The 26,142-nt window shown below is 38.0% G+C and overlaps 1 protein-coding gene across 2 annotated transcripts in view; it reads left to right on the top strand.

Moving 5' to 3' along the window:
* Positions 1-26,142, top strand: part of mei4 (meiosis-specific, MEI4 homolog (S. cerevisiae)) — a 119,627-nt gene that overhangs the window by 4,527 nt on the left and 88,958 nt on the right. For both annotated transcript variants that reach the window (XM_041805680.1, XM_041805682.1), the window contains exon 3: positions 9,597-10,120. In XM_041805680.1, the coding sequence (XP_041661614.1) occupies positions 9,597-10,120 (524 nt within the window). The remainder of the gene's footprint in view (positions 1-9,596; positions 10,121-26,142) is intronic.

Consider the following 26,142-nt stretch of genomic DNA (forward strand, 5'->3'; position numbering starts at 1 on the left):
CCACCCTCCCCTCACATCTGCAATCTCATTTCATCAGCACATCACCCAACTCACTGAAACCACCCTCCTTTACTTAAACACTTAGCCTGCATCCGTCCACTACTCTCCTTTCAATCTACCCCCATGTGACTAAAACTCACATCATGGGGTGCAGACGGCCCAGCAGTTCAGTAGCACCCTGTGTAGGTGGGGTTCAAGCCTGTGGCGGTGTCCCTGCATGTCATTCCCCACACTCTCATCCCTGCTTCTGACTCTATCCACAGAGCTACACTGCTGTAAAGTTGCCTAATAAACCCAAACAAAAACCCAATAAACGTAGACGTAAAAAACACGTTATACAGGAAGCACTTAAAACCAAGCACGTGCATGTAAATGCACAGAAAATCACTATAAATAAGAAAAACCTGCCCCCCCACAAAAATTCCTGAATTCAAATAAATTCCTGAAATTTTCATAAAAATAATTAAAAAATCAAAGCAACCCCCCAAAAGTCTAATCAACTTCTTAAAAAACTACAATTAAATTTTTCAAATTTTCATGGAATTACCTAAAGGTTTCAAAGCTAAGTCCCCCAGAAATTTAAATCAGATTCCCAAAAATGTACAAATGTTAAAATTTTCCATAGAAATTCCTAAAATTTTCTAAACAAATTTCCAAAGAAATTCAAATCAAATTTCAAATAAATTCCTCAAATTTTCATAAAAATACAAAATAAAGAAAAATCAAAGCAACCCCCCCCCAAAAATCAAATCAACTTCATAAAAATGCACAAATAAATTTTGCAAATTTTTAAGGAATTACCTAAAGGATTCAATACTAAGTCCCCCAGAAATTGAAATCAAATTCTCAAAAATTTACAAATAAATTTATCAAATTTTCAAGAAGATACTTTAAATTTTCAAAGCAAATTTCACCCCCAAAATTCAAATCAAATTCCCAAAAATGTCAAAATACATTTCTCAAATTTATGTAAAAAAATATCTAAAAATTTTTAGCAGGATTCCCCCCAAAATTCAAATCAAGCTAACAAAAAAGTCTTATCGCAATTATTTTGTCCTATATTGCAAATTTGATCTGAATTGTAAGGAAGGGAATGATGATTTTATGGATTTCTTATTTTGAAGAAGACAAAAATATACAAAAAAACAAGGAAGTAGGAACTTCTGTCAATTAATCTAGAAAATATTGGCACTTGAATGTTTGCATTATGTGTAGAGCAAAACACCTCTGCCTCAAAAACACTAAAGACTAAAATTCATACTTTTTAATGTTTAGTCCAGGGCTGGTTGCTTCCTGATCACTCCAGACACCTTTAGTGTGAAAAGTTAAAGAACCTCAACTTTGTTCTTATCTTCAAACACTTCAAGTTCTTAAGACGGCAGACCGTAAGTCATGTAAGACGAACGATGGCAGCGGTAAAAGCATCTCAGGCTGCTCTCAGAGTTGGACTTGTTTGTGATAACTCTGGTATTTATCAGAAGAATGTCGCCTTCACCCTTGAGAAGTCAGAGTTGAAGAATAATTCATGCCGTGACCTGCTGGCTGTGGCTGTTTTTAACAGAAGGTGAGCTGCAGTTGAAACAGAGCGGACAGTCTATGAAGATATGAGAGTACAGTGTGTGCCTTTTCCTGATGCCTTTAGTGTGAGGAGAGGATATCTCAAGGACAGGAACATCCTGACACCCTCAGAGGAGCTCAGACAGCGAGCGGGACGTCCTGGCGTTATCTCACTGGTTGCTAATGATCACATAGACTCTGTTTGGAAGGAAGAGCAGTTTTATCCCTGCAGCTGCTGCTTCCTCCTTCGGACCCACTCAGTGTGGATCCTATGAAGACCTTCTCTAAGCTCATGTTGTCTGGTGCGTCTCTACACATATCCCCCCTCAGCTGCATGCTTCTGCTTAAGAAGATGTATTCATTTCACTGCAGCTTCTAGTTCAGACATGCTATGCTTTTAGGAGATAACCTTGTGTTTTGAAGTGGGGTTGTAGGAAGATATTCAGAATTCTTAAAGGGATACTTCAACATTTTGGCAAATTCGCCCATTGCCATAATTCAGGGTACATTAAGTCCATTTGCACAAGGGCCAGATTTAGTCTCAACAGAAACTCTGGGGGCCAGATTTTCAAATCAACAAAAATTAAATGAACACTTTGGTCTAATTGAAATATTATTGCAGTAGTATTTGTATTTTCCTTTAAATTACAGGACATTTTTAGTCATTACCAGTGAGATCTATCCCTATTATCTAGAATGCAGCAGGCCTGACAACAGGATTGGCCAGACCCCTGAAAATCCCAGAGAATGGGCCCTCCTTAATTGTCATTTAGCACCAATATTAACCCATTTTGACACTATTAACCCCTTTTTGATACTTTTGCCTCTTTAACCCAATTTCTGCATGATTTTGACCCCTTTTAAACCACGTTTCCTGCATGTTTTATCCCCTTTGTGCCACTCTTTTATCCATTTTTGCCTCTTTCTTCTACTTTTCGCCACTTTTTAACCCCTTTTGTTACATTTTCTCATCAATTTTTGCAACTTTAAAACCATTTTTCCCACTTTTAACCCATTGTTGATACTTTTTGCCCCTTTTTGCCTCATTTGTCCAATTTTTGAAAGATTTTAACCCCCTTTAAACCACTTTTTCTGCATGTTTTATCCCCTTTATGCCACTTTATTATCAATTTTTGCCACTTTACTCCAAGTTTTGCCACTTTTTAACCCCTTTTCTTTACTTTCTTTCACTATTTTTTTGTCATTTGTAACCAATCTTTGATACCGTTTGCCCCTTTTTCCTCCTTTACCATTTTTGACACATTTTAACCTCTTGTCACAACTTTTTTCTGCCAATTTTTGCAACACTTCTGCCAATCTTAACCATTTTTAAAATATTGACTGATTTTGACAGTAAATTTCTGTAAAAACAGATCAAATGGTTAGTCATCCTTAACTATTTTAATGTTAATTGGGATGGATTTAACAGCTGCAGATATTTAAAAGAAAAAAGGATACTCTTAAAATCTTCTTTTCCTCCTTTTCTGAATTGAATGATCTTTCGGGGGCCGGACAGGAAGCTTTGGGGGGCCTGATGTGGTCCCCGGGCCGCCAGTTGATGACCAGTGCCATAATCTCTATAGTCTTAGCAATAGGTTCGTTTCCTTTAGTTGTTGGTGCAAACGGTTTCTAGATCTGGGGGGACCGATATACCAGCTGCGCAGCAAACACTTTGGAAGCAGACAGAATTTTTGCTTTCCCTCATCAAACTCATCAAATACACAATCCAACAACTCCAAAACGCTCTCGTGGACAAGTTGTGACCTCCACATTCACCACGCTATGAAATAATCATGGAACATTACGAGACGAGGATGTTTTAAAGCTAAATGCAAAGCCGGAACTACACTCCAGACACGGCTGCTGAGTTGTGTCACTCCGCCCAGTGGTTCACTCAAGAAATAGTTCCGAGTATTTGCTTCATGTGTTGTAATGTTAAAAAATTATACGTTGTTATTTCATAGCGTGGTGAATGTGCAGGTCACAACTTGTCCACGAGAGCGTTTTGGAGTTGTTGTGTATTTGATGAGTTTGGTGAGGAAAAGTAAAAATTCTGTCTGCTAACACAGCGTTAGCTGCGCAGCTGGTATATCAGAAGGAAACAAACCTATTACTAAGACTATAGGAATAATGGCACTGGGCAAGTTTGCCAAAATGTTGAAGTATTCCTTTAACAGTTATGTATTAGGTAAGGATGAGCTTACGGGATCGATTTCCTATCCTGTTAAATGCAGATAATAATTCTTTTTAGTCAACTAGTCTTAAGTCAAGTAAATAGATTTGGAACTGTAATGGTGTGAAGCTGGTTAGCAGAATGTGGTTTTAGTAGTTGCTGACCACTAAAACGATCAGTGGACTCGTTGGGCCCCGCACTGTGGGATCCCTGGATGGCTCTGATGGTTTTTTTTTTTTATTTGTTTTTTTACTAACAGCTGAAAAAAGTACTTTGACATACTTACAAACATGTATGAACTAAAAACAAAGACAGTAAGTCAGAGTTGTAAAGGTTGAGGAGAAAAACAATGCCTCTGTAACATTTTATTATTGAGTTAGAAGTAAAAAGGGAAAGGTGCTGGGTTCTGTCTGCAGCACAGCAGTGTTACATTAATGTTAAAAGCCAGGATTACATCTCCAGTGGACCACCATCGTTCGCTGGCATAGAAAGTAAAAACTCATTGCCGATGTGCTCCTGTGATATTTAGGGTCTGCTTTACATATTCTACAAGTAATCTTTCTTTTTGAACCGTTGAGAGTGAAATATTCCCAGACTCTTCAAGTTTCAGGGCGTGCAGATGTTGCATCAGGCGCCGCCCTTTCTCTCTGTTCTTCTTTTCCTGTCCATCACTGTTGAGCGTGCTCAGTTCTCCACAGAGATAGTATGAATGACAGATGTTTCACTCCCAAGCAGCTCAGCTTGAGAAAACAACGTTTTGCAAACACAGTATCAACACGCTGCATGAACTAAAGGTGTGCGGACACAACAAACGAATCATCAGCAATAAAATTTGTCGGCTACGGAAGTCATCATCAGTTTTTGTCAGCTCATCCATCAGCTGTTGGCTGCACATAAAACCAGTTAGAAACTCTACGTATGAAGAGCAGCAGAACGTTTTGTAGCTTACAGCAGCGACAAAACAAAACGAAACAAACTGAGAGCTGTATTGTTCACGTTAAAAACTGAAGTTACAGCCTCTAAACTCACCCTATTTGTCTGACAGCAGGCAGAGCAGACACACACTCGCTCACTAACACACACACGTTAACTTACAGTGTTGTCCGGTTGTCACGTCTAAACTGTCTTAGCTCAAACGAGAAGAACCTCAGTAATAGAATCTTTCTGTAAATAAATAGTTTCATTTTACTGTGCAGCTTTTTATATTGTAGCCTGCTGTAAACAGATTTTAAAATACTTCCAGAATGACCCTGAATCCTGCTATTATGACAGTAATTGTAGTGTGGTAGAGTAAAACTGTGGCAGACTCTTCAAATAAAAGGAGGTTCCTCTGCCCTGTTGGCCCCTGCAGAACCATCTCCTGTCTTGCCAAATAAGACAGCTGTAAATTATTTTGTCATTTATCTCTCAGGAAAAGCTCAGGCACAGTTCCACTGTAGATAACCAGTCTTTTGAAACAACTCTCCACTCTGTATTAAAACACACACAGTTAAAAACAGTGAAGTTTTTACGACGGCATTCGCTTCAAGGAAGAGACTCCTAAATCTAAAACCTGGAGGGCCGAGGGGAGACGTTCAGGAGCAGAGCTGGAGAAAATAATAACCCAGGTCTGCCTGTTCAGAGAAATATGAGCTGCAGCCTCCTTTATTATGATTTTAGGAGCCCGCTGAGGGGATTTATGGACTTGATATACAACAAAGCATCATGGTCTTTCCTGAAAATGGATAAATACTTCTTTACCTTCACATATGCTTGTCTAATAAGAATTTACACAGCGTAGTCAGATGCAGATATATGTGAAAACACAGAGAACAGAAGCTCCTCTCTCCGGGCTCTGCCTGTTTAATATTCTTCCTTTTATTCAGTCGTGATTTGGAGCCGCTAAAACAAACAAACAATTTACGCAGAGAGAAAATGTGAGAGTATGATTTAGCAGAATATCCCTCTAGAATATGAAGTGTGGTCCTGGTGTGCTCCTGGTTATGATGTTGACTGGAAATAAAAATATTAATTTTCAGGAGCAGACGTGGATGATGAGACGTGTTCACAGCTCTCAGGGTTGATTAAAATATTCCCAAAGTTATTACCTCAGGGATCATATTGGACATGTTTCACTGTAATTATGTATTAATATAATGCTCATGGTGCAATTAAATAATTATCACTGAGGAGGATCACTCATATGTTATTAGATTTTTGCTCTCCTGCCATTATTGGATATGTTTGTCAGTTTGCCATCTTTCCTCTGGTGTCCTTGAATCCCAGAGCTCCTCTGTGAACAGTGTCTTTTCTGACCTTCACTTCCCTTCTCTGCTCTTATATCTTTTGATAAAAAAACGTGAAAACAGACATTTTAATTATCATTTTTCAATGAAGGCTGTCCCGTAAAATGAACACAGCCTCCCAGGACTAGTAGCCACTCCAGCTCCATTAATGCCTACCATCATGCTGCCATATGACTTGCCAACTCTCTAAACCAGTAGTTCTCAACCTTTTCAGCCCACAACCCCCAAAATGACGGTGCCAGGGACCGGGGACCCCCACTGTACCTGAAGGTGGTTGAACACAATTAACCCTCAGGGACCGTTCAAATATTTGTTACGCTTAGGACCTTTAGCACATAATAGGCACTCCTCATCGCTATTAGGAACATTATTCATTTATATTTTATTCTGCTGTCATGGAGCTAATGCTATTCAGCTACATCTGACCTAAATATTTATATAGAATATTCTTGCATTTTTAACCCTCTGGTATCTCTACAAACTGCTGCCTCATTTTCCTCCTAGTGTGCAAAAAATGCGCAGGAGGGTTATTACTGTAAATAGAAAAGTTATGAGGTTATTTTTAATAGTTTAATTTTTTTCCTTGTTTCATCAACTTGTGCCATTAACAAAAATACCAAATACTCAGTAATTGTCACATCTTTTAACCCTTTAATTGCCATGTTTGTAATGTAAACAAACATTTTTTGATGAAAAAAAAACACAAATTGATTTTTTTCAAGATACTACACTGAAAGTGAATAACTTATTTATGGATGATTGCAGCCTGGCATATGTCATTGATTAGTAGCATCATTGGTTAAAATGCATTGTTAGTTTTTTTGTGAGGTCAGTTATTCTAAAATACTCACTCTTCTGCACAAAAGTGCACACCTTTAAATCGTGTTATAAATATCACACATTTGAAAACTATTTTACTGTTACTGAATTATATTTTTCTTATTTAAGGTCAGCCCTAACCATAAATGTCAAATACTCATTCATTTTAATTTTTTAACCCTTTAAATGCCACGTTTCATTGATGATGCCACTCCATTTTTTTTTGCAAGTTACTACATGAAAATTAGATAACTTATTTTTTGATTATTGCACAGACACACTCACAGACTCACACACTAGGGCTGTCACCTTTTATAAAAAAAAAAAAACTGCGAACGAATTTAGAATATGACAACGTGATGTTTGAATATATTCGACCCCATCCCACGCACCGCGACCCGTTTCAGTTCAGTCTCATCAGTTCAGTCAATCAGTCTCATTTCAGTTCAAATATGAACTTTTACCCTCAGGTTCGAATGAATGTTCGAATTTTGAATAAAAAGTGACCGCTATCACACACTGATCTGCACTTAAACAAAACCTCAGAGAGTTAGTGAGCAGGGGAACAGAGGGCAGTATAACACTGAAATCTGGTGGAAAAAACATGGATTTCCTGCCCTCGCCCATATATGGTAAAAGTGACGTCACAGGGTAAAAAAATGGTCTAGGTGCAAATGTAAAGCCCCGACTCTCAAATGAAGCCCAGAAACCAGAAAATGCATGATTCATGCCTTAATGGCGTAAAGATCAACAGAAGTGGTTTAAATGGGGGTTTTGCACAGCAAGGATATTAACGCTATAAAAAAGGTTTACTTTATTTATGTTGGGCTGATTGTTGTGGCTGGGACAGAATTTTGAAAACTGTGCAAAAATGAACAAAAATTACAATACATGATAATATTAATTGTGAAAGAGGACAGAGTTTTTAAAAAAATATATCAACTAAGTGTGCATTTTTGGCACAAGAGGTACCAGAGGGTTAAAGATTTGACCCTTTACATGCCAGATATTTGTCACGATTGCATGATGGGAAAATATGAAGTATTTTCAATATACTACATGCAAAGTAATTTTTTTGTTTTGGATTATTACAGCCTGGGATATGTCAATGATTAGCTGCAACATCGATTTTCATGCATTAGCCTATTATTTTTTTATGAAGTGACAAATACTCCCACTTAGGACCTTTAACAATTGCTTGCACATGGTGTATTTTAGACTTACTGTAGGAGCTGAGCTGGAAATAACAATATCAAACAAAAAGACACAATCTTACCAAAATTCCTGCCATATGCATGAACTCAGCAACAATGATCAAAAAATGAAAAGTGTGTAAAATGGGCACAAGGCTTAAGAATATAATGGGGGGGACTGCTTAAAAATGTAAATCTCTTTTGTTAAAAAAAAAGAATTAAAATAGGTTAAAAATGGCTAAAATTGGTTGATAATGACAAAAAAAAAGGTGGAAAAGATGGTGAAATGGATTTTTAAAAGTAGCAGAAATGGGTCAGAAGTGGCCTCAGCAATTTGGGAAAATAATCTAGTGCAATTTATATTGGGATTGCGATTTAATGCGCAATTATTTCTTAAGTGCCTCATCTCATGTATTTTCCAACAAAAATAAACAATAATTCATTCTAAACTATATCCAACACAATATAAGATTAAACTAGGGCAGAACAGTTTTGAAAAAATATATAATTGTGATGATTTTGACTCATTTTGCAAATTGGATAAGAAATGTATTAAAGGGAATTATAATTTTATACAATTCTGAAAAGAAAACATATAAAATTAAAGAAAATGTGATTTTTTTTTTTACACTAATCCAAAAAATATGCCACTAAAATGATTGCATGATATGTAATGCATAATGTCTCTGCTGCAAAAAAAAACCATTTCAAACTGGTATTTTGACACAAATTTTAGGTAAAAAAAATATTGCACCTTCTGTAAATCTGTATATCATATTACGATTCAATCTAATTTGCGATTAATTGTCCAGCTGTAGTTAGAAGTGGCAAAAATTTGATCGAAGTGGCAAAAAACAAAAAGGGAAAAAAAAGGCAAAAATGGGTTAAGTGGCAAAAATGGAAATAAATAGTGGCAAATGGGCAAAAATGTGTGGAAATTTGGTGAAATGAGATGGAAAAATTTATATAAACTGGCAAGAAAGGGTTAACTGAGACTGAAAAAATGGCAGATATTGGCAGAAATTGGTTAAACTAGCAAAAATGGGCATATTAGATAGTTAAATATGATTAAAATGGGAAACATTGGGTATAAAAAGTGATAAAAAGGGTTAATAGTGGCAGTGATGGGTCAGCAGATGTAACATTAGACTCATGTGGCAAGAATTGGTTTAGAAATGGCAAAAACAGGCAGAAAAAATTTGGTGGAAAGGGTTTGAAATGGACAAAAATAGGTGTTAAATTGCAAAAATGTGTTAAAATTGGTGGGAAAAAAATTATGAAAAGGGGTTAAAATCTGGCAAAATTTGTGTAAAGTGGCAGCAGTGTCATTAAAAAATATTCTTAGTTTTTCTAAGGCTTTTGGAGACCGATCCCCTCTCAGTGTCTCGTGACCCCCAAGGGGGTCTGGACCCCCAATGTTGAGAACCCTTGCTCTAAACAACGCCAAACTGGTCTAACAGGGATGGGTACCAAGTTTGGTACTTTTATAGGTACCAACTGAATGGAACGAGGTTTTTACTTCTGCTCTTTGCTGATTTTATCTGAATTTTTGTGTTTAAAACCCCTCAGGTCAGTACAGCCCAATGGATGTTTCTCAAGACTTGTTTGGCCAAGAAGACATGGCCTGCAGCTCAGATCTTCAACCAAGCAGGAACTCAGAGACCCCTGAACTCATGCTGCAGGACCCCCAGTCTGGTCCAAATCCCCCACAGCCTCCAGCTACTGCCAGTCTTCAGGAGAATCCTGGTTGTAGATCTGGTCTTCCTCACGCACACTTCCTGCAGTCTCTGTGTGCTCTACACCGAGTGGAGGGAAGCAGAGGTCTGGAGTCGCTCTGGTTCTGCTCAGACAAAGATGCAGTGTCATTGTTAGTGGAATCTGTGTGCCAGCTGCTGGACTCTGTGGTGTCTGCATGCAGAGACCCCCTCCCTCTGGGACCCAGTGACCTGGTCCTTCAGGGCTGTCAGGTGGCGTCCCGAGCCATGGATCTGTTCTGCTCTCAGAGGCTGCCGTCTGTGGAGTTCACAAAGCGGGTGGAGGACTCACTGAAGGAGCTGACGGGGATGCTGCTGAACAGCCATCGGTTCAGTGGGGTGAGTCATGAAACCGGGGCAGCAGGAACAGCAGATTTATAAGCCCCCTCCTATGTTGCAGTGGTTCAACATAAGGGAAAAACTAGTCAGATATATGAAAACAATCCCAAACTTGCTTTCCTAACTGATACCGAGGTCAGACTTGATGTTATAAGCCTGATCAGAGCAGAATCAGGCAGTCATAATTCTATCTCATGTAGTGCGTCATAGTGAATGCAATCAAGGTCACATCTGAGACACCACTGACTGATCACAAGAGTGCTCTGCTCATGCAGGGGTCAGGAGCTTTAAAACACAGAATGGCAGAGCCAAAAGAGGTGGAAGTAAAGGGGAAAGTTTGATGATCTCTGGCAGCAATATCCCTGCCTTTATGATGCATCTTTGAGGGATGACCACAGACTATTAAAAGAGCGATGCAGTGCTGGGAAATCCAGATAGAGAGTCGCACACAGAGTGTTATTATTTCACAGCTATTCCCCCGCCTTTCCTCTGACCAATCTCCCTCACGTTCCGGTCCGCACGAAGTTCCGTCACCCAGGTCTCCATAAACAGCATGAGGCTGTTCTCCCCCTGCAGCCTGGTGAGCGCGGCAGCTCCTCCGTTCTATTAAGGAGGGATCTTACCATGATTAAAGACGGCACGGATGGTTTGTACCTTCTTTTCTCTCCTGACACTTTGCACCAGCTCTGCATCCCTTTCTTCTCCTCCGTAATTCTGCAGGGATGTCCGGCTTCTGTGCCGGGTGAATCTGGGGTCGACAGCGCAGTCAGCTGTTTGCGGATGTAAACAATGGAGCCATGGCTGAAGGGGTCTCTCCATGTTGGTCTTAAAAGTCTGCAAAGTGTGCACCAGTACTCCCAAAAGTTGCATGTCTATGTCTGACTCGTGGAGGAGTTATTTGATTTTGATAAAAAGAACATGGAGGACAAAGGCAAAAATAGATTAAAAAAAATTTAAAAAAAAAAAAAAACATGGGAAAAAAGACCGAGCTGCTGTAAAAAGCTGCCCCTCACGCGCCGCTGGAAACGGAACCTTTGTCTAATTAATAGTTATAATAAGACAAAACCAATCATCTGAGTTTTTGCAGGCTGTGAATGTAGTGAATGTAGATGTAGCTACAGCATTATTATGCTTTTTCACACCATTGATGTTAAAACATTTTGCACGTTCTCCTTTAGTTGAAATTAAGAACTTTTACCATTTCCTATCTTTAGGAGAGCAGCTCAGATACTAGAGTTTAAGGAATGTACACAAAAAACAAAGTAAGTGTAAATACGACCTAATTTCCCATGAGGATCATTAAACTTTCAGAATATTTTGTTGTATCAAGCCTAGGCAGGATTATTGGTGTTTGTGTTGAAATATGTGTTGACTCAGTTAAATGTATTCAGCTTTGGGGCAAATGTTCAAACGGATCATTTTCCCCTAACAGCCAAACTATTAAATCCAGTAAAATGGGTCGAATACATTTCTGCATAAATATTGTTGTGATTAAAAAGCAGCTGAAAATACACTAAAGCTTAAGCTCATCAATATTTACAATGGACGTTTTTACCTCTCCAATTAACTGTTTATTTTGCAAAATTAATTTTAGAATAACGTATCAGGAGTGATTGAAGATTGCTTATTAAGCCTAAAACAAACAGCAGTTCAAACTCACAAACACGGAGCTAAATGAGACACAGAAACAGAAAACCCATCATACCGTTGAAGCACAGAGCACAGATTCTATTGTTGTGTTTAAGCTTTAAGCACTAAGATAATGTAGGCTTGTTTAAAGAGTAAAGTTTATTTTTCACCTTCAGACCAAACAAAACTAGGTGGATGAGTTCAAGTTTATGCTGCAGATGCTTTTAGAGCTTGTTCAGACCCCTGTAGACAACCACACAGAGCGTTAGCTGACTGTAAAGTAATGTGGAAAGCGCAAAGGGAATGTCAGAGGTCACATGGATGGGTTTGGACATGATTCAGATCAACTAGGGATGCACCGATCAGGTTTTTTAAATATCAATTCTTACAGCAGCTACTTCAGTGGCTGTCCTAGTAGGACATCCTATAGGTGGCAGCATCACCTGATTAAAGCAGCATAGAAGTCATCCTAGTTAGGGCTGGGCAATTCATTGCAAATTAGATTAACCCTTAGAGCTCACGTGGCATGGATCCATGCTGCAGGCACATCCCTGTATAAATCACTTGGTAACCTTTGAGGCGTGAGCACTAACGTGTCCTTTCCTATGAAAGCTCTCTGTTGTGCCTTTCTAATCATGTTTCCCATGCATTTGTAGCTCTTACAGAACATTTTCTAGTGAGCTTCGCTGACTTTCCAGTCTCTGTGGACAGCCTTGTTGCATAAAACAATATGTGACACACTTTATAAAAACATTGATAAGTCATAGAAACGTACCTTTTATTCCTTGGAAAGCTGACCTTTTTGCCGGTTGTTTGCTACCATTGATGTCTCCGTAGCTCTAAAGGACTCTGTTCTAGTGAGCCGGGAACTTCAGTGACTTTTTCGGGGTCTTTGGAGATTAAATCCACAGCGTTACATCCGATAATAAACGTCTTTTTATCCATTTTCAATCCATTTTCGATCATGTGCTTTGGCTATCTTCAGTGGGAAGTGCCACGCAATGCATTGTGGGAGTTGTAGTTGTCCAGTTGCGTCTCCAATGCTTAAAGGAGTGGCACAAATTAATCTAACTGCAAAAAAGCACATGGACCTTTTTGTGGATATATGCACATTATGCAATAATTCAAGTGTCATTTTTTTAAATAGTTTACAGGAGTCCTACGTTTCGTGTTGTATGTATGTTTTGTTTTTGTCAAAATGGGTGACATAAAAAAGATTATCCCCATCAATACAGCAATGGGTATCAAATTTGCAATATGAGCAGAAATAACTAGTTCATTCTATCCGATACTGATGAAACTTAGCATTAGTGCATACCCCCAGCTGTGGTCAGCTTATAGCCAGCTTCACCTCCTCCACCCCAGCCACCTCATTTATAGCTTAAAGCTTGTTGTACCCTCATGTTCAGATTCATGCTACTGTGTATTGTTTCTGAAATAACTTCATTGTTTTCAATGCACATTTTCATTTACATATCTTCATATGGAGATTTGTAGCTGTGCACTCCCTGAAAAGTCAAAGCATTCTGCTGACTAACCGAGGGAGCGTCCATAGAGCAGAGCCTTCTCCGCTAAGTTAAAATGTTTATACAGTTTGCCGTAAAATGGTTAAATGTATGATCAGTGTTCCTGACTGATTGTAGGTTATTATATAGAATGATTTATTCCTTTACTTTGTTGAAAAATGAATAAGTTAAGGAACCTAATAAGAATCACATATTAAATCACAATCGCAATATTGGGAAATAAATGCAATTCGATTATTTTTGCAAATCGTTCAGCCCTAGTGGATAATAGATAGGTAAAACAGGACTTGTTACAAACTCTGGGGGATTTTACCACAGGTTTGAATGACTGATAGATACTGAAGTGTATAAAAAATGTGTCAAATCTTTAAAATGTATGATTTTCCTTGTCTTTCTTTGAGGGCGGCCCTCCTAAGAAGACTGACGTTTTTCAGGGAAACAGCAGCTTTAAGCGTGCATCCTTTCTACCATTCTACTTTATCATCCCTGCTTAGTCGTTTACTCCCTTTGAAATGACATTGAGAATATTGCATTATGATAAAGATGGCGTGCAGTATCCTGTGTTATTAGGTTTAGCTGTTTTCAACGCTCCCTGAGACCTTGGAGGGTAAAATTGTCTCCCTGGGGTGGGCTGTACCAGTCACTCACTTCCTGGCTCATGTGACAGTCATGACAGGACTCAGCAGCTGTGAAATGGAGATGAAAGTGACGACGATGAAGTCATCCCATCTGTCTCTCACTAAACGCTCAGAGAGCGGCTTAAACTACGGCGATAGCTGCAGGCGCTTTGCTCCCTCTCCTTTTTCCCTCTGGAAGAAGTGGAGGATTTTTCTGAAGCAGTTGTCAATGAAAACAGATGATTGTGTTGAGGAGGGTGTAAAATAATTTAGGTTTAATGAGCCATTAACAGAGCTCCAATCTGTCTGCGAGAAACTTTTAATGCCCCCACAGAGACAAGTTTGTCTGATAGGACGAGTAACTCTGAGGCAGACCACCAATCACAATAATGTCGAGTCATTTACAAGAGCTGAAACACCGTTAGTACAACTCAATATAGTATTACAGTGGAGGGACAGCACTTCATTATTATGACGGTAGCCAAGCTTGATCATTATAAGGCGATACGCTTCACTTGTAGATTTAGATTTTATGAATAAAACATCGGATTATTAAAGCTGTACTGACTCCATTTTACCTTGGAATGTTCTCATAAAACCAGCTCTTATTTTGGCGAGGTACTTGGTCGCTCCAGGGACTCTATGGCTGGCTGAATAATTTGGTGAAGCTTTGGGAATAAAAGCTTCAGAATCTCTCATTCAGAATATGAAACAAAAGACAAAAGTGTTCGGACCAGTGAGGTGGGAAATTAGCTTTACCTCTCCACGTTGGGATATCGGCGCTAAAGCCAATAACTCAGAAGAAAAGATAATATCTATAAGGCACCGATGAGAAAATGACCTCCATAAGATAAAGCTGTAAGAAAGGACAAACACAAGGCAATAGAAGTAAAGAAGGTAGTAAGTCTCAGTCTCATCTCTCTCCAAATGTTAAATCAATATGCCTCACTGTTTGGGTCTTATTGGAAATTAGAGGTGCTACAAGAAAGCTGCTCATAGAAGAATTGCAAATATTAAATTCTACATTCCTGAATTGATTTAAAATGTACAGAATCTATGTTTTTAGATGCAGCCAATTTGAGAACAGCAAAACTGATTCCCCTCCCTGCAGCCGTCTGTCTCTGCAGCATGCACCAGGCCCGGCTCATTAGCTGCTCTGCTAGCGTTAGCAGCCAGGTGTAATGACTCAGAGAAGTCACGGTTAGGTTTGTACCTCTGTTTTGTGGTTGCAGTTTAGTACAGGTCACTAAGAAAGCAACAAGTGTCTCCTCTTATTGTGAACAATAAATGTACAGATGTGCGCTTGACTAAATCATTGTTAATGCATGTCAGTAAATGTATGGATTACTCTTTATTTTACAGGATATTTGTCAAACCTTACAGTGATGGTTTCTGTTATTGTGCCAGTCTCAGAGAAACTATCTCATTTAGATTAGAAATGTGAGCTTACAGGTATATACAGGTATGAAAACACTGCACTGCAGGATTCAGAGAGAGAGGGAGAGAGAATCTTCAACCACTAAATATCACCATAACATGATTATTTAAATTAGTAACGCACTGACTGTGATGGTTAATGTCCTTTTAACTACTAATAAACTGAACAACTGTATAATTCTTTGATGACAGAGCAATCAATTTTATCGATTAATTAGGGCCCGAGCACCGACCAAGGGTCGGCGAGGACCCTTTTGGATTTCGTTTGTCCAAAGAATTCAGACAATTCGATTCCCATTTTTAGGGCCTCAATGTATGTTAAAAAAAAAAAAAAAGTCTTTTTTTTTTCCCAAAAATTGTCACCCGCAAGAAATAATCCTCTGGTTGTGGATCGGTGTAAGTCCGTCATGCAGTTTTTTCTAGGGGGCGCCAAAAGTGAGATAGGGCTGTGGGGATTACCTATGTGCACCAGAATCAGTACACATATGTATCATGATGAGGCGAAAACAAAATTACATTACTGCCATCCTCTAAAACGTACAGGAACCAAACTACAGACGCTGAAAGGTCAAAATTTGGCGTTTTTTGGACTTTTTCACTGACGGACGCTTTGCGCATTTGAACGAACTCATCCGAGGGATTTCATCTGAGTGACTCCAGAATTTTTTTACTCAAAGTCGACAATCTGGAGAACCAAAGTTGTGCTCTTGGTGAGTTTTCTATCACTCTCAGGTGGAATGAGTCTGTAGTAACAGGGGGTTTCTTCATTATTTCATTTTGCAGTTAGGCAATTGCACAATAAATATGGCAAATTTGAGAAGGCTTTTATTTTGAAATCTTACATCAGACTGCCTTGTTACTGCACCAGATATATTGGGGGGTGTCCAAATATCCCTCTAAGGTGGAAATAGTCTGTGTCAGCAGGGGGTTTCTTAATTATTTCAGTTGAAAGTTGGGTACCTATCTATTTTCTTAATTATTTCATTTTAAAGTTAGGCAGTTGCACAATGAATATGACATATTTGAGGAGGCTTTTGTATTGAAATCTTAGATCAGATTGGCTTGTTACTGCACCAGATATTTTGTGGGGTCTCCAACTACCACTCTAAGGTGGAATGAGTCTGTGGTAACAGGGGTTTCCTTAAATATTTCAGTTTAAAGTTGGGCAGTAACTCACTGCTTGAGTTTGCTTTCACCCCACTATAACAACACAGGGGCCCATGGCCAACACCCCATCATGTGCCGGGGCTGCGAGGGCCCTTCAGTGCTGCTTGCAGCCCTAGATTTATTTTTTTAGGACAACTTAAAAATAGAAATCTAGCTTTTCTAAAATTCCTCTGCAGCTCATCTTTCTCTCCCCCTTGGGCACCCGTAGTTCACACCCCCCCCATGTGAGCCAAGATCACAATAAGATATTTTTTCAAATCGTTCATCCCTGGTTCAGTTGATCTAATATTGTGTTGATTATAATGAGGGCTGAATGATTTGGGAAAATAATCTAATTGCGATTTTTTTCCCCAATATTGTAATGGGCTCTATGCACGGCAGGGGGTGGCGTATTTCCGGTGGAAAATAAGGCCGCTTTACAACTTCTGCCCAACGATACGTGCTAAGACAAAACAGAATCTAAACCTTCCTATACTACCTCAATTTGTCCGTTTCTTTTCCTTTTTTTTGTTTCGATTGTTGTTTGTGCTTACTCTACCATCATCGCTTGGCATCCAAACATGCTAAAATGATGTTTCAAAAACAGGTTAACAGCACCTCTGGACATCGTTGCTGTGTGCTGTAATGTACATCTTCAGCTAAATTGAACTCGTCATTGACAGTCAGCTCAGGTAACTCATGCAAACAGCGAGTAAACTGCAACGAATTTGCCATCATACGCCTTTCTCTTCTCCTGACTGGAAGTGTGGGAGCGGTCTAATGCCAAATACAGAAGCAGTTCATGCGTACAGCCCATTGTAATTTGATATGCAATTATTCCTTAGCTTTCTTTTATTCCTAAACAAGTGCTGACCAATTCTTTAAAAGTGTCTAATTCTGATGATTTTGACTTGTATTGCAGATAGAATATGAATTGTTGCATGGAAGGGTTTTTTGTCGTTCTTATATCTAATACGAAAAAAGCACAAAAATGAAGAAGGTTAGATATTTTTCTAGACTATTCTAAAAAAAAAAAGGCACCAGAATGAAATTCACTTTATATTTGTTAAACTTAATTCACAAAATTAAAGAAAAACCTCTTCTTTTCAATTTTTGTCATTTATGAGTTTTTAACCCTTAACGCCTGTTGTCGCATATTTGATAAATAGTTTTATGATCCCTCTATCCAATCAATATGCTCAATAAATGACTCAAAAAATGTAAGGTTTTGTGGATTCAGGCTACCAGAAAATGCAGCAACACAGAGATAGATCAAATCTCCTAATTAGAAATGATAATATAAAACTATCAATAAAGCCAAGTGAGATATGTAAAACATGCTAACAGGATTCTGACATGCTGAGAATGAGATACTCCTGATGTTTTAAAAAACGAGTAGATGAGTGTGATTTTTCTCTCCGTCTTGTTCTCAAACTTAGAAACACTCGTGAGGTTCTGCTGTGAATTTATGCAGCGTGTTTAAGCTTTTCATCATCACACCTTTTTGGTTGATGGGGTGTTTGGAGGGAGATTACACTGTTTAAAGAAGAAAATCTCCTCTTTGATACTGCTGTGAGTTAATATCACCGATCTGTGATATTCAGCGTGTGTGTGTGTGGGTGTGTGTGTAATTAATGTTTTTGATGTTGTCAGCCTGCTTCATCTCAGAGTTTTTCTGTGAATATATTTAGACCGGGCCTGAGTGAACAGGTTGGAGTCTAACGTGGACCTGAGGACTCAGAGAAGAGCTTTTATAAAGTGCACTCTCAGCTGTGGGGGTCACAGGTCACTGATCTCTGCCTGTTGCTTAAAATGAATCACCTTGTGGCTTCAAAACGTCGGTGCTTGGTGAAATTGGGTCCTTTCTATTATAGATGGTCTAAAACTGAAGCTTTGAGAGAGGGCACTGATGTCTGAAGTTGAAAATCAAGTTTAAAATATGTTTGCACCTAAACTCACAGTCTGCAGTTTCTTTTATCAAGTACTTCTCAATAAAAGCAATCACTATATTTAACAAAGATGCACTGATGGGCTCTGCCCACCTCTGTGGACTATAATGAAATAACACTCCATAAGGTCTATTGACTAAACTGGAAACAGACATTTTGGTTTCATGGACAGATTTCACGTAGAGAGAGGAAATGTTGATACGAGTGCCCTTACTGGCAATCACATACTTTAAATAGGGTTGTTCTGATTCTGATACCAGTATCAGAAAACGTCCGATACTGCTTCAAATGCAGATATTGGTATCGGCGAGTTTATGCATTGATACCGTCTAGTTTAGCTTTACATTTTGCTTCGTTTAGCCATGCTGAATATCAGCGCTATGAACTGGAAAACATTCTTCTTCGCTGCCGGAAACACTGCATGTACAAGTACCGTTTTTAGAGCAGTGAAGAAGAACCAAAGGAGCCACTGTAGCAGCAATGGAGGCTGTTTGACAGTTTTTCTCTGAGTGCGATCGTTGAAATGTTTTCCACCCTGGCACTGTCACACATGACAGGAAGTGACACAATTTATCAAAAGTTAAATCCCTTTTGAACCATAAATCGTTGCCGCTTACTTGTTTTTCCTCCTGAAGCTAGCTGTCGTGCCTTCCCATTGACGCTATTCATGCCTTTGAATCCTTGCAGCAGCATTTTCAGCGAGCCTGGAGCTTGCGTGACTTTTGGGGACTTCAATGATTAAATCCACACCGGTAAACCTGATATTGAACGTCTTTTTATTCATTTTAATCAAATTACGATCATTTATTCCTGCTAGCTCAGACGCTAACTCGAATGCTAAGCGCCATATTGTTTGCCCTTTGTGAGGGTCTGTCAGCCAATGGCAGGCTGTTCCATAATCATGTGATGCTGCCTGAAAAGAGCATAATGGAGAGAGAGAGAGCCTGTGACGCAGCCCCCTGTATTATATGTCATGGTTTAGGTTTTTGTTGTGGTAGATTTTGATTTGTGTTTATTTCCCTTTGGTCGTGGCTTGTTGTTGCCTCCTGTTTTTACAGTTGCTCCTTAGAGCAGGGGTTCTCAACCTTTTCAGCCCAGGACCCCAAAAATAAAGGTGTCAGAGATCAGGGACCCCTACTGTACCTGAAGGTGGTTGAACAGTCATGTGCAGACAAGGCTGTCCGTTAGGGGGGATAAAGGGGAGGGGCCCAGCCAAAATGGGGGCTAACAACACCATGGTTCATTGTAATAATTGAATTGCCATTATTTTTCCCAGTATTGTGATTGCGATTTAGTGTGTGATTATTCTTAGGTTACCAATCTTATGTGTTGTTAAACAAACACAAGCAATAAATCAGTCTTTATTAAAAAGAGCACCATAAAACTAGGAATAAATGACTTGGAAAAAAGAAAAGCTAGTTTGATTCATATAGCAAATTTGCACAGCATCGTGTTACTCTTTTGTGATGATATTTGCTTTTTTATGTCATAATTTTAAATATTATTCCCCCCAGAAAACCTTTAAAAAACTTTTTGGGCATTTTCACAATTTTTCAGCTATCTTTAGCTGTTAAATACCGTTTTCTTCCTTTATGGGAGGAGGGGTTTGCAACTTTTACCTGATTTATGCCACTTTAATCTGATTTTTGCTCTTTTTCACCATTTTCTGCCACGTTTTGCACAGTTCAGCTACCTTTTGTGATTAAATATCACTTTTCCTTTTTTCCCTAAATTTTTGCTTTTTCTTTTTGCCACTTTTTTCCCCAATCTTTGCCCTATTTCACAATTTTTTGACACTTTTGCCCCATTTAAGCTACCTTTTGCCATTATATACCACTTTTTTCCTTTTTTTGCCCATTTTTGCAACTCGTTACAGCTTTTTGCCCATTTTAGACACTTTTCACTCATTTTTTTGCCACTTCCTGACCATTTTCCACATTGTCTCCCAATTTCTGCCCCTTTTAACACACAAACCACTGCTGCTTTTAGACCATTTTTGCCACCTAAAACCTATTTTTATTGCAACTTCATGCTGTTTTTGCCACCTTTCACCACGTAGATTGTGGCTCTTGCAGAGGTATTTGTCAACAGTTTGGCTCTTTGGTTGAGCAGGGTTGACTAACACTGGTGTAGAGCATAAAACATCTACTGCAAAATATTGGTGTTTTGACCTATTTCAGGTCAAAGAAATATTGCACTGTCTGCGATTAGAATATTGCAGCAGGCCATATTGTGGTTTAATCTAATTTGCGATTAATTGCCCAGCCCTAGTCCATTGTAAAGTTACTCTGTGGTATCTATATTTTATATTTAACCTGAATAATAAGCACTTTTATCAAAGAAACAATTTTTTTTAAATTTATTTGTGTAGTAAGGAGTCCTCTTAAAATATAAATCCCTTTTCTTAAAAACATAATTAAAATGTGTTAATTATGGCAAAAAGGGTGGATAAGGTGGTAAAAATTTGATTTAAAAAGTAGCAGAAATGGGTTAGAAGTGTAAATAATTTTAATAAGTGGCAAAAAAAATGCCAAAAATGGGTTGAAATGGCAAAAACAGGCATATAAAGTGGTAGAGGTGGATAAAAAAGTGGCTGGAATAGCTTTAAAGTGGGAAAAAATAGGTGGAAATTTGGTGAAATAGGATGAAAAATTGATATAAACTGTCAAAAAAAGGGCAGAAATGGGTTAAACTGGCAAAAACGGACGTATCAAAAAGTGAAACCTGGTTAAAATGGGCATTAAAAAGTGGTAAAGAGTGGATAATAGTGGCAATAATAGGTCAACAGAGCCAATGACAGGCAGAAAGTGGCAAGATTCGGTTTAGTAGTGGCAAAAACAGGCAAAGAAAAAGTGGTGGAAAGGGTTTAAAATGGACAAAAATGGGTTTTGGGTGGCAAAAATGTTCTGATATATGGCAGGAAAAGTGATGAAAACTTGTTAAAATTTGGCAAAATTGGTGTGAAGTGACAAAACTGTAATTTGAAAAGTACTTAAGGTTATTTTTAAGGCATCTGGAGACCGCCTCTCAATGTTTTGCGACCCCCAATAGGGTCCCGACCCCAACGTTGAGAACCCCTGCCTTAGAGTAATGTGTTTTTGTTGTCTTGCAGTCCTTGTGTGTTTCTTTGTAACCGTCTTGTGCAGTGTTCCATATTTCCTGTTTTATTTTGTCCCTTGTGTTATTTCTGCTTTTCTTCCTGCCTTGGTTTCCCGCCACGTTGATCGCCCTCACCAGTTTCACCTGTGTCTCGTTTGCCACACCTGTCCTCCTGTGTCTGATCACTCCCAGTCTATTTAGTTTCTGCTTCCCTTTGTCTTTGTCAGTTTGCTGAATGACACACAGCCCCAGTGCTTCCTCCTGTTCCTTGTGTTATTTTCTGGTGAGCTGTTTGTATTTTTGTGAACTAAGTTTAGGGGGCATTTTCAGGTTTTTTGTGCCCTTTGATGATTAAACTTTTGAGTTGCCTGCATTTGGGTTCTCCTTTTGTGTTGCATTTTTGGCCACCCTGACAATTATTGTTTTAATATTTAGCAGTAAAACTCAATCAGCAGAAGAAAATGTAATTCTGTTGGTTGAGCCATGTTCTGAGTCAAAGATCGGTCATGTTATGACTTTTACACCTAGAACCAGGTAGGCTTGGATGGGTTTACTCCCCTTATAAATGAAATCATAATCTAAAACTGTCTGATATATTTACCCGGGTTGTTTTTGTCTAATATTAAAAGCTTTTTGAAGATCTGAAACATTAAATGTAATAAATATGCAGAAAATATAAAACCAGTAAAGGCTTTTTCACAGCACTCACTGGTTCCCAGTCAGGACGTCTTTCTTTTTGGATGTGGTCTGCTCATCTCATTGGTCCTGAATGTGACAACACCCTCTAAAACAAGCTCTTTTTGCTTTTTTATCCACACAGAAGATGCTTCTGCACTTTTCCTGTGCTTCAGTACAACTATCAGGTGTTTCTGCTCAAGTATATCCACTTAACCTTCAACAGAAATGAATGCATTCTTCACTGCAGGCCACATGAAAACTTAAGTTACTGGTTTTAATGATTCTACATCAGATTAAAACAGTTTTGTTGAACTCTCCTTCAACAGAAACTAACAGTAGAGCCCTGAAAATTCTACGATTGTCTTGTTTCACATGATAAATCCTTGTATGAATTATTGTCTGGTGACCATGAGAGAAGACATGCAGCACGTGTTTGAATCCTGAAGGCTTCATGTTTATGACACAAGCTTCCTGGTTTAACCTTTGGATGCTGGACTAACAGGTTCAGTCCTCGGCCTCATTACAGCAGAGTTATATTTATTCAAAGTCCAGGGTGTGAGTGTAGGCTGGCTTTAACATAGTGTAGGGCTGACATTCACACGTCACTGCTCTGACTTCCAGCCCACTAAGCATTTTTCTATGAAGGTAACCTTCTCATAATTTCTCTTTAAAAAGATGTAATTGCTGAAAAAGGACGATGCAGCGACTTTTAGGATACGTGTTAATGAATTCTTTATATTCTTGACGTTCAGTGAACACCCCATAGCTCTGCCAGTCAAAGTGATTGTTCAGGACAATCCTGATATGAAGGAGGGGGTGAGGGGCCGGAGATGAAGGGCAGAGGTAATTATAATATTGGAAAGACTCCCGACATGATCCAGCAGTGCCAGCAGAGGAGGACGACCGCCGGGGACACGATTCTAAACCATTCTGACACCGGACTAATCAGTCAAACACGCTGCTCAGAAACTATTTCAGATTGGGACTGAGAGGACAGCATCTGGGATATAATGGCTTCATGAAGAGTTTGATAGATTTCACAGTATTTCCTCACATCAGACAGAATCAGGATTACTTCTGCTTCTACAACGGTTTCCTTTCAGGTTCTTATTATTCCAAACATTGATTTACCCCTCCTTCTTAAGGGTTTACAGTTTTTTGTTGTTAAAGGTACTCAGAAAAACTGGCTTTGTTTGATTTGTGACATAAGTCAGGGATGCTGCTAAGCAAATAAGTTCAAACGTAGTTAAATGCAAAAATAGATAGAGGAAAAACAATTTTTTAAAAGGACCACAACATCTGTGGGTTAGAGTATATCACTTTGGTCTGAAAAATGTGGCTGAAATTAACAGTGAAAACACCGCCAGCCTTCAAGGTTTGAGTCTATATGTCTTTGCTAAAAGCTACAATAGTAACAGCATTGGACTGAGTTTACAATGATACCACTATTGCAATAAGTTGACAATGATACCACTATTGCAATAAGTTGACAATGATACCACTATTGCAATAAGTTTACAATGATACCACTATTGCAATAAGTTGACAATGATACCACTATTGCAATAAGTTTACAATGATACCACTATTGCAATAAGTTGACAATGATTCCACTATTGCAATAAGTTGACAATGATTCCACTATTGCAATAAGTTTACAATGATACCACTATTGCAATAAGTTTACAATGATACCACTATTGCAATAAGTTGACAATGATTCCACTATTGCAATAAGTTGACAATGATTCCACTATTGCAATAAGTTTACAATGATACCACTATTGCAATAAGTTGACAATGATACCACTATTGCAATAAGTTGACAATGATTCCACTATTGCAATAAGTTGACAATGATTCCACTATTGCAATAAGTTTACAATGATACCACTATTGCAATAAGTTGACAATGATACCACTATTGCAATAAGTTGACAATGATACCACTATTGCAATAAGTTTACAATGATACCACTATTGCAATAAGTTGACAATGATACCACTATTGCAATAAGTTGACAATGATACCACTATTGCAATAAGTTGACAATGATACCACTATTGCAATAAGTTTACAATGATACCACTATTGCAATAAGTTGACAATGATTCCACTATTGCAATAAGTTGACAATGATTCCACTATTGCAATAAGTTTACAATGATACCACTATTGCAATAAGTTTACAATGATACCACTATTGCAATAAGTTGACAATGATTCCACTATTGCAATAAGTTGACAATGATTCCACTATTGCAATAAGTTTACAATGATACCACTATTGCAATAAGTTGACAATGATACCACTATTGCAATAAGTTGACAATGATTCCACTATTGCAATAAGTTGACAATGATTCCACTATTGCAATAAGTTTACAATGATACCACTATTGCAATAAGTTGACAATGATACCACTATTGCAATAAGTTGACAATGATACCACTATTGCAATAAGTTTACAATGATACCACTATTGCAATAAGTTGACAATGATACCACTATTGCAATAAGTTGACAATGATACCACTATTGCAATAAGTTGACAATGATACCACTATTGCAATAAGTTGACAATGATACCACTATTGCAATAAGTTTACAATGATACCACTATTGCAATAAGTTGACAATGATACCACTATTGCAATAAGTTGACAATGATACCACTATTGCAATAAGTTTACAATGATACCACTATTGCAATAAGTTGACAATGATACCACTATTGCAATAAGTTTACAATGATACCACTATTGCAATAAGTTGACAATGATTCCACTATTGCAATAAGTTGACAATGACTCCACTATTGCAATAAGTTGACAATGATTCCACTATTGCAATAAGTTGACAATGATACCACTATTGCAATAAGTTTACAATGATACCACTATTGCAATAAGTTGACAATGATTCCACTATTGCAATAAGTTGACAATGATTCCACTATTGCAATAAGTTTACAATGATACCACTATTGCAATAAGTTGACAATGATTCCACTATTGCAATAAGTTGACAATGATTCCACTATTGCAATAAGTTTACAATGATACCACTATTGCAATAAGTTGACAATGATTCCACTATTGCAATAAGTTTACAATGATACCACTATTGCAATAAGTTGACAATGATTCCACTATTGCAATAAGTTGACAATGATACCACTATTGCAATAAGTTTACAATGATACCACTATTGCAATAAGTTGACAATGATTCCACTATTGCAATAAGTTGACAATGATACCACTATTGCAATAAGTTTACAATGATACCACTATTGCAATAAGTTGACAATGATTCCACTATTGCAATAAGTTGACAATGATTCCACTATTGCAATAAGTTTACAATGATACCACTATTGCAATAAGTTGACAATGATTCCACTATTGCAATAAGTTTACAATGATACCACTATTGCAATAAGTTGACAATGATTCCACTATTGCAATAAGTTGACAATGATACCACTATTGCAGTAAGTTGACAATGATACCACTATTGCAATAAGTTTACAATGATACCACTATTGCAATAAGTTGACAATGATACCACTATTGCAATAAGTTTACAATGATACCACTATTGCAATAAGTTGACAATGATACCACTATTGCAATAAGTTTACAATGATACCACTATTGCAATAAGTTGACAATGATACCACTATTGCAATAAGTTGACAATGATACCACTATTGCAATAAGTTTACAATGATACCACTATTGCAATAAGTTGACAATGATACCACTATTGCAATAAGTTGACAATGATACCACTATTGCAATAAGTTTACAATGATACCACTATTGCAATAAGTTGACAATGATACCACTATTGCAATAAGTTTACAATGATACCACTATTGCAATAAGTTGACAATGATTCCACTATTGCAATAAGTTGACAATGATTCCACTAT

This window comes from Cheilinus undulatus, linkage group 14, assembly GCF_018320785.1.
Source record: "Cheilinus undulatus linkage group 14, ASM1832078v1, whole genome shotgun sequence".
Lineage (NCBI taxonomy): Eukaryota > Metazoa > Chordata > Actinopteri > Labriformes > Labridae > Cheilinus > Cheilinus undulatus.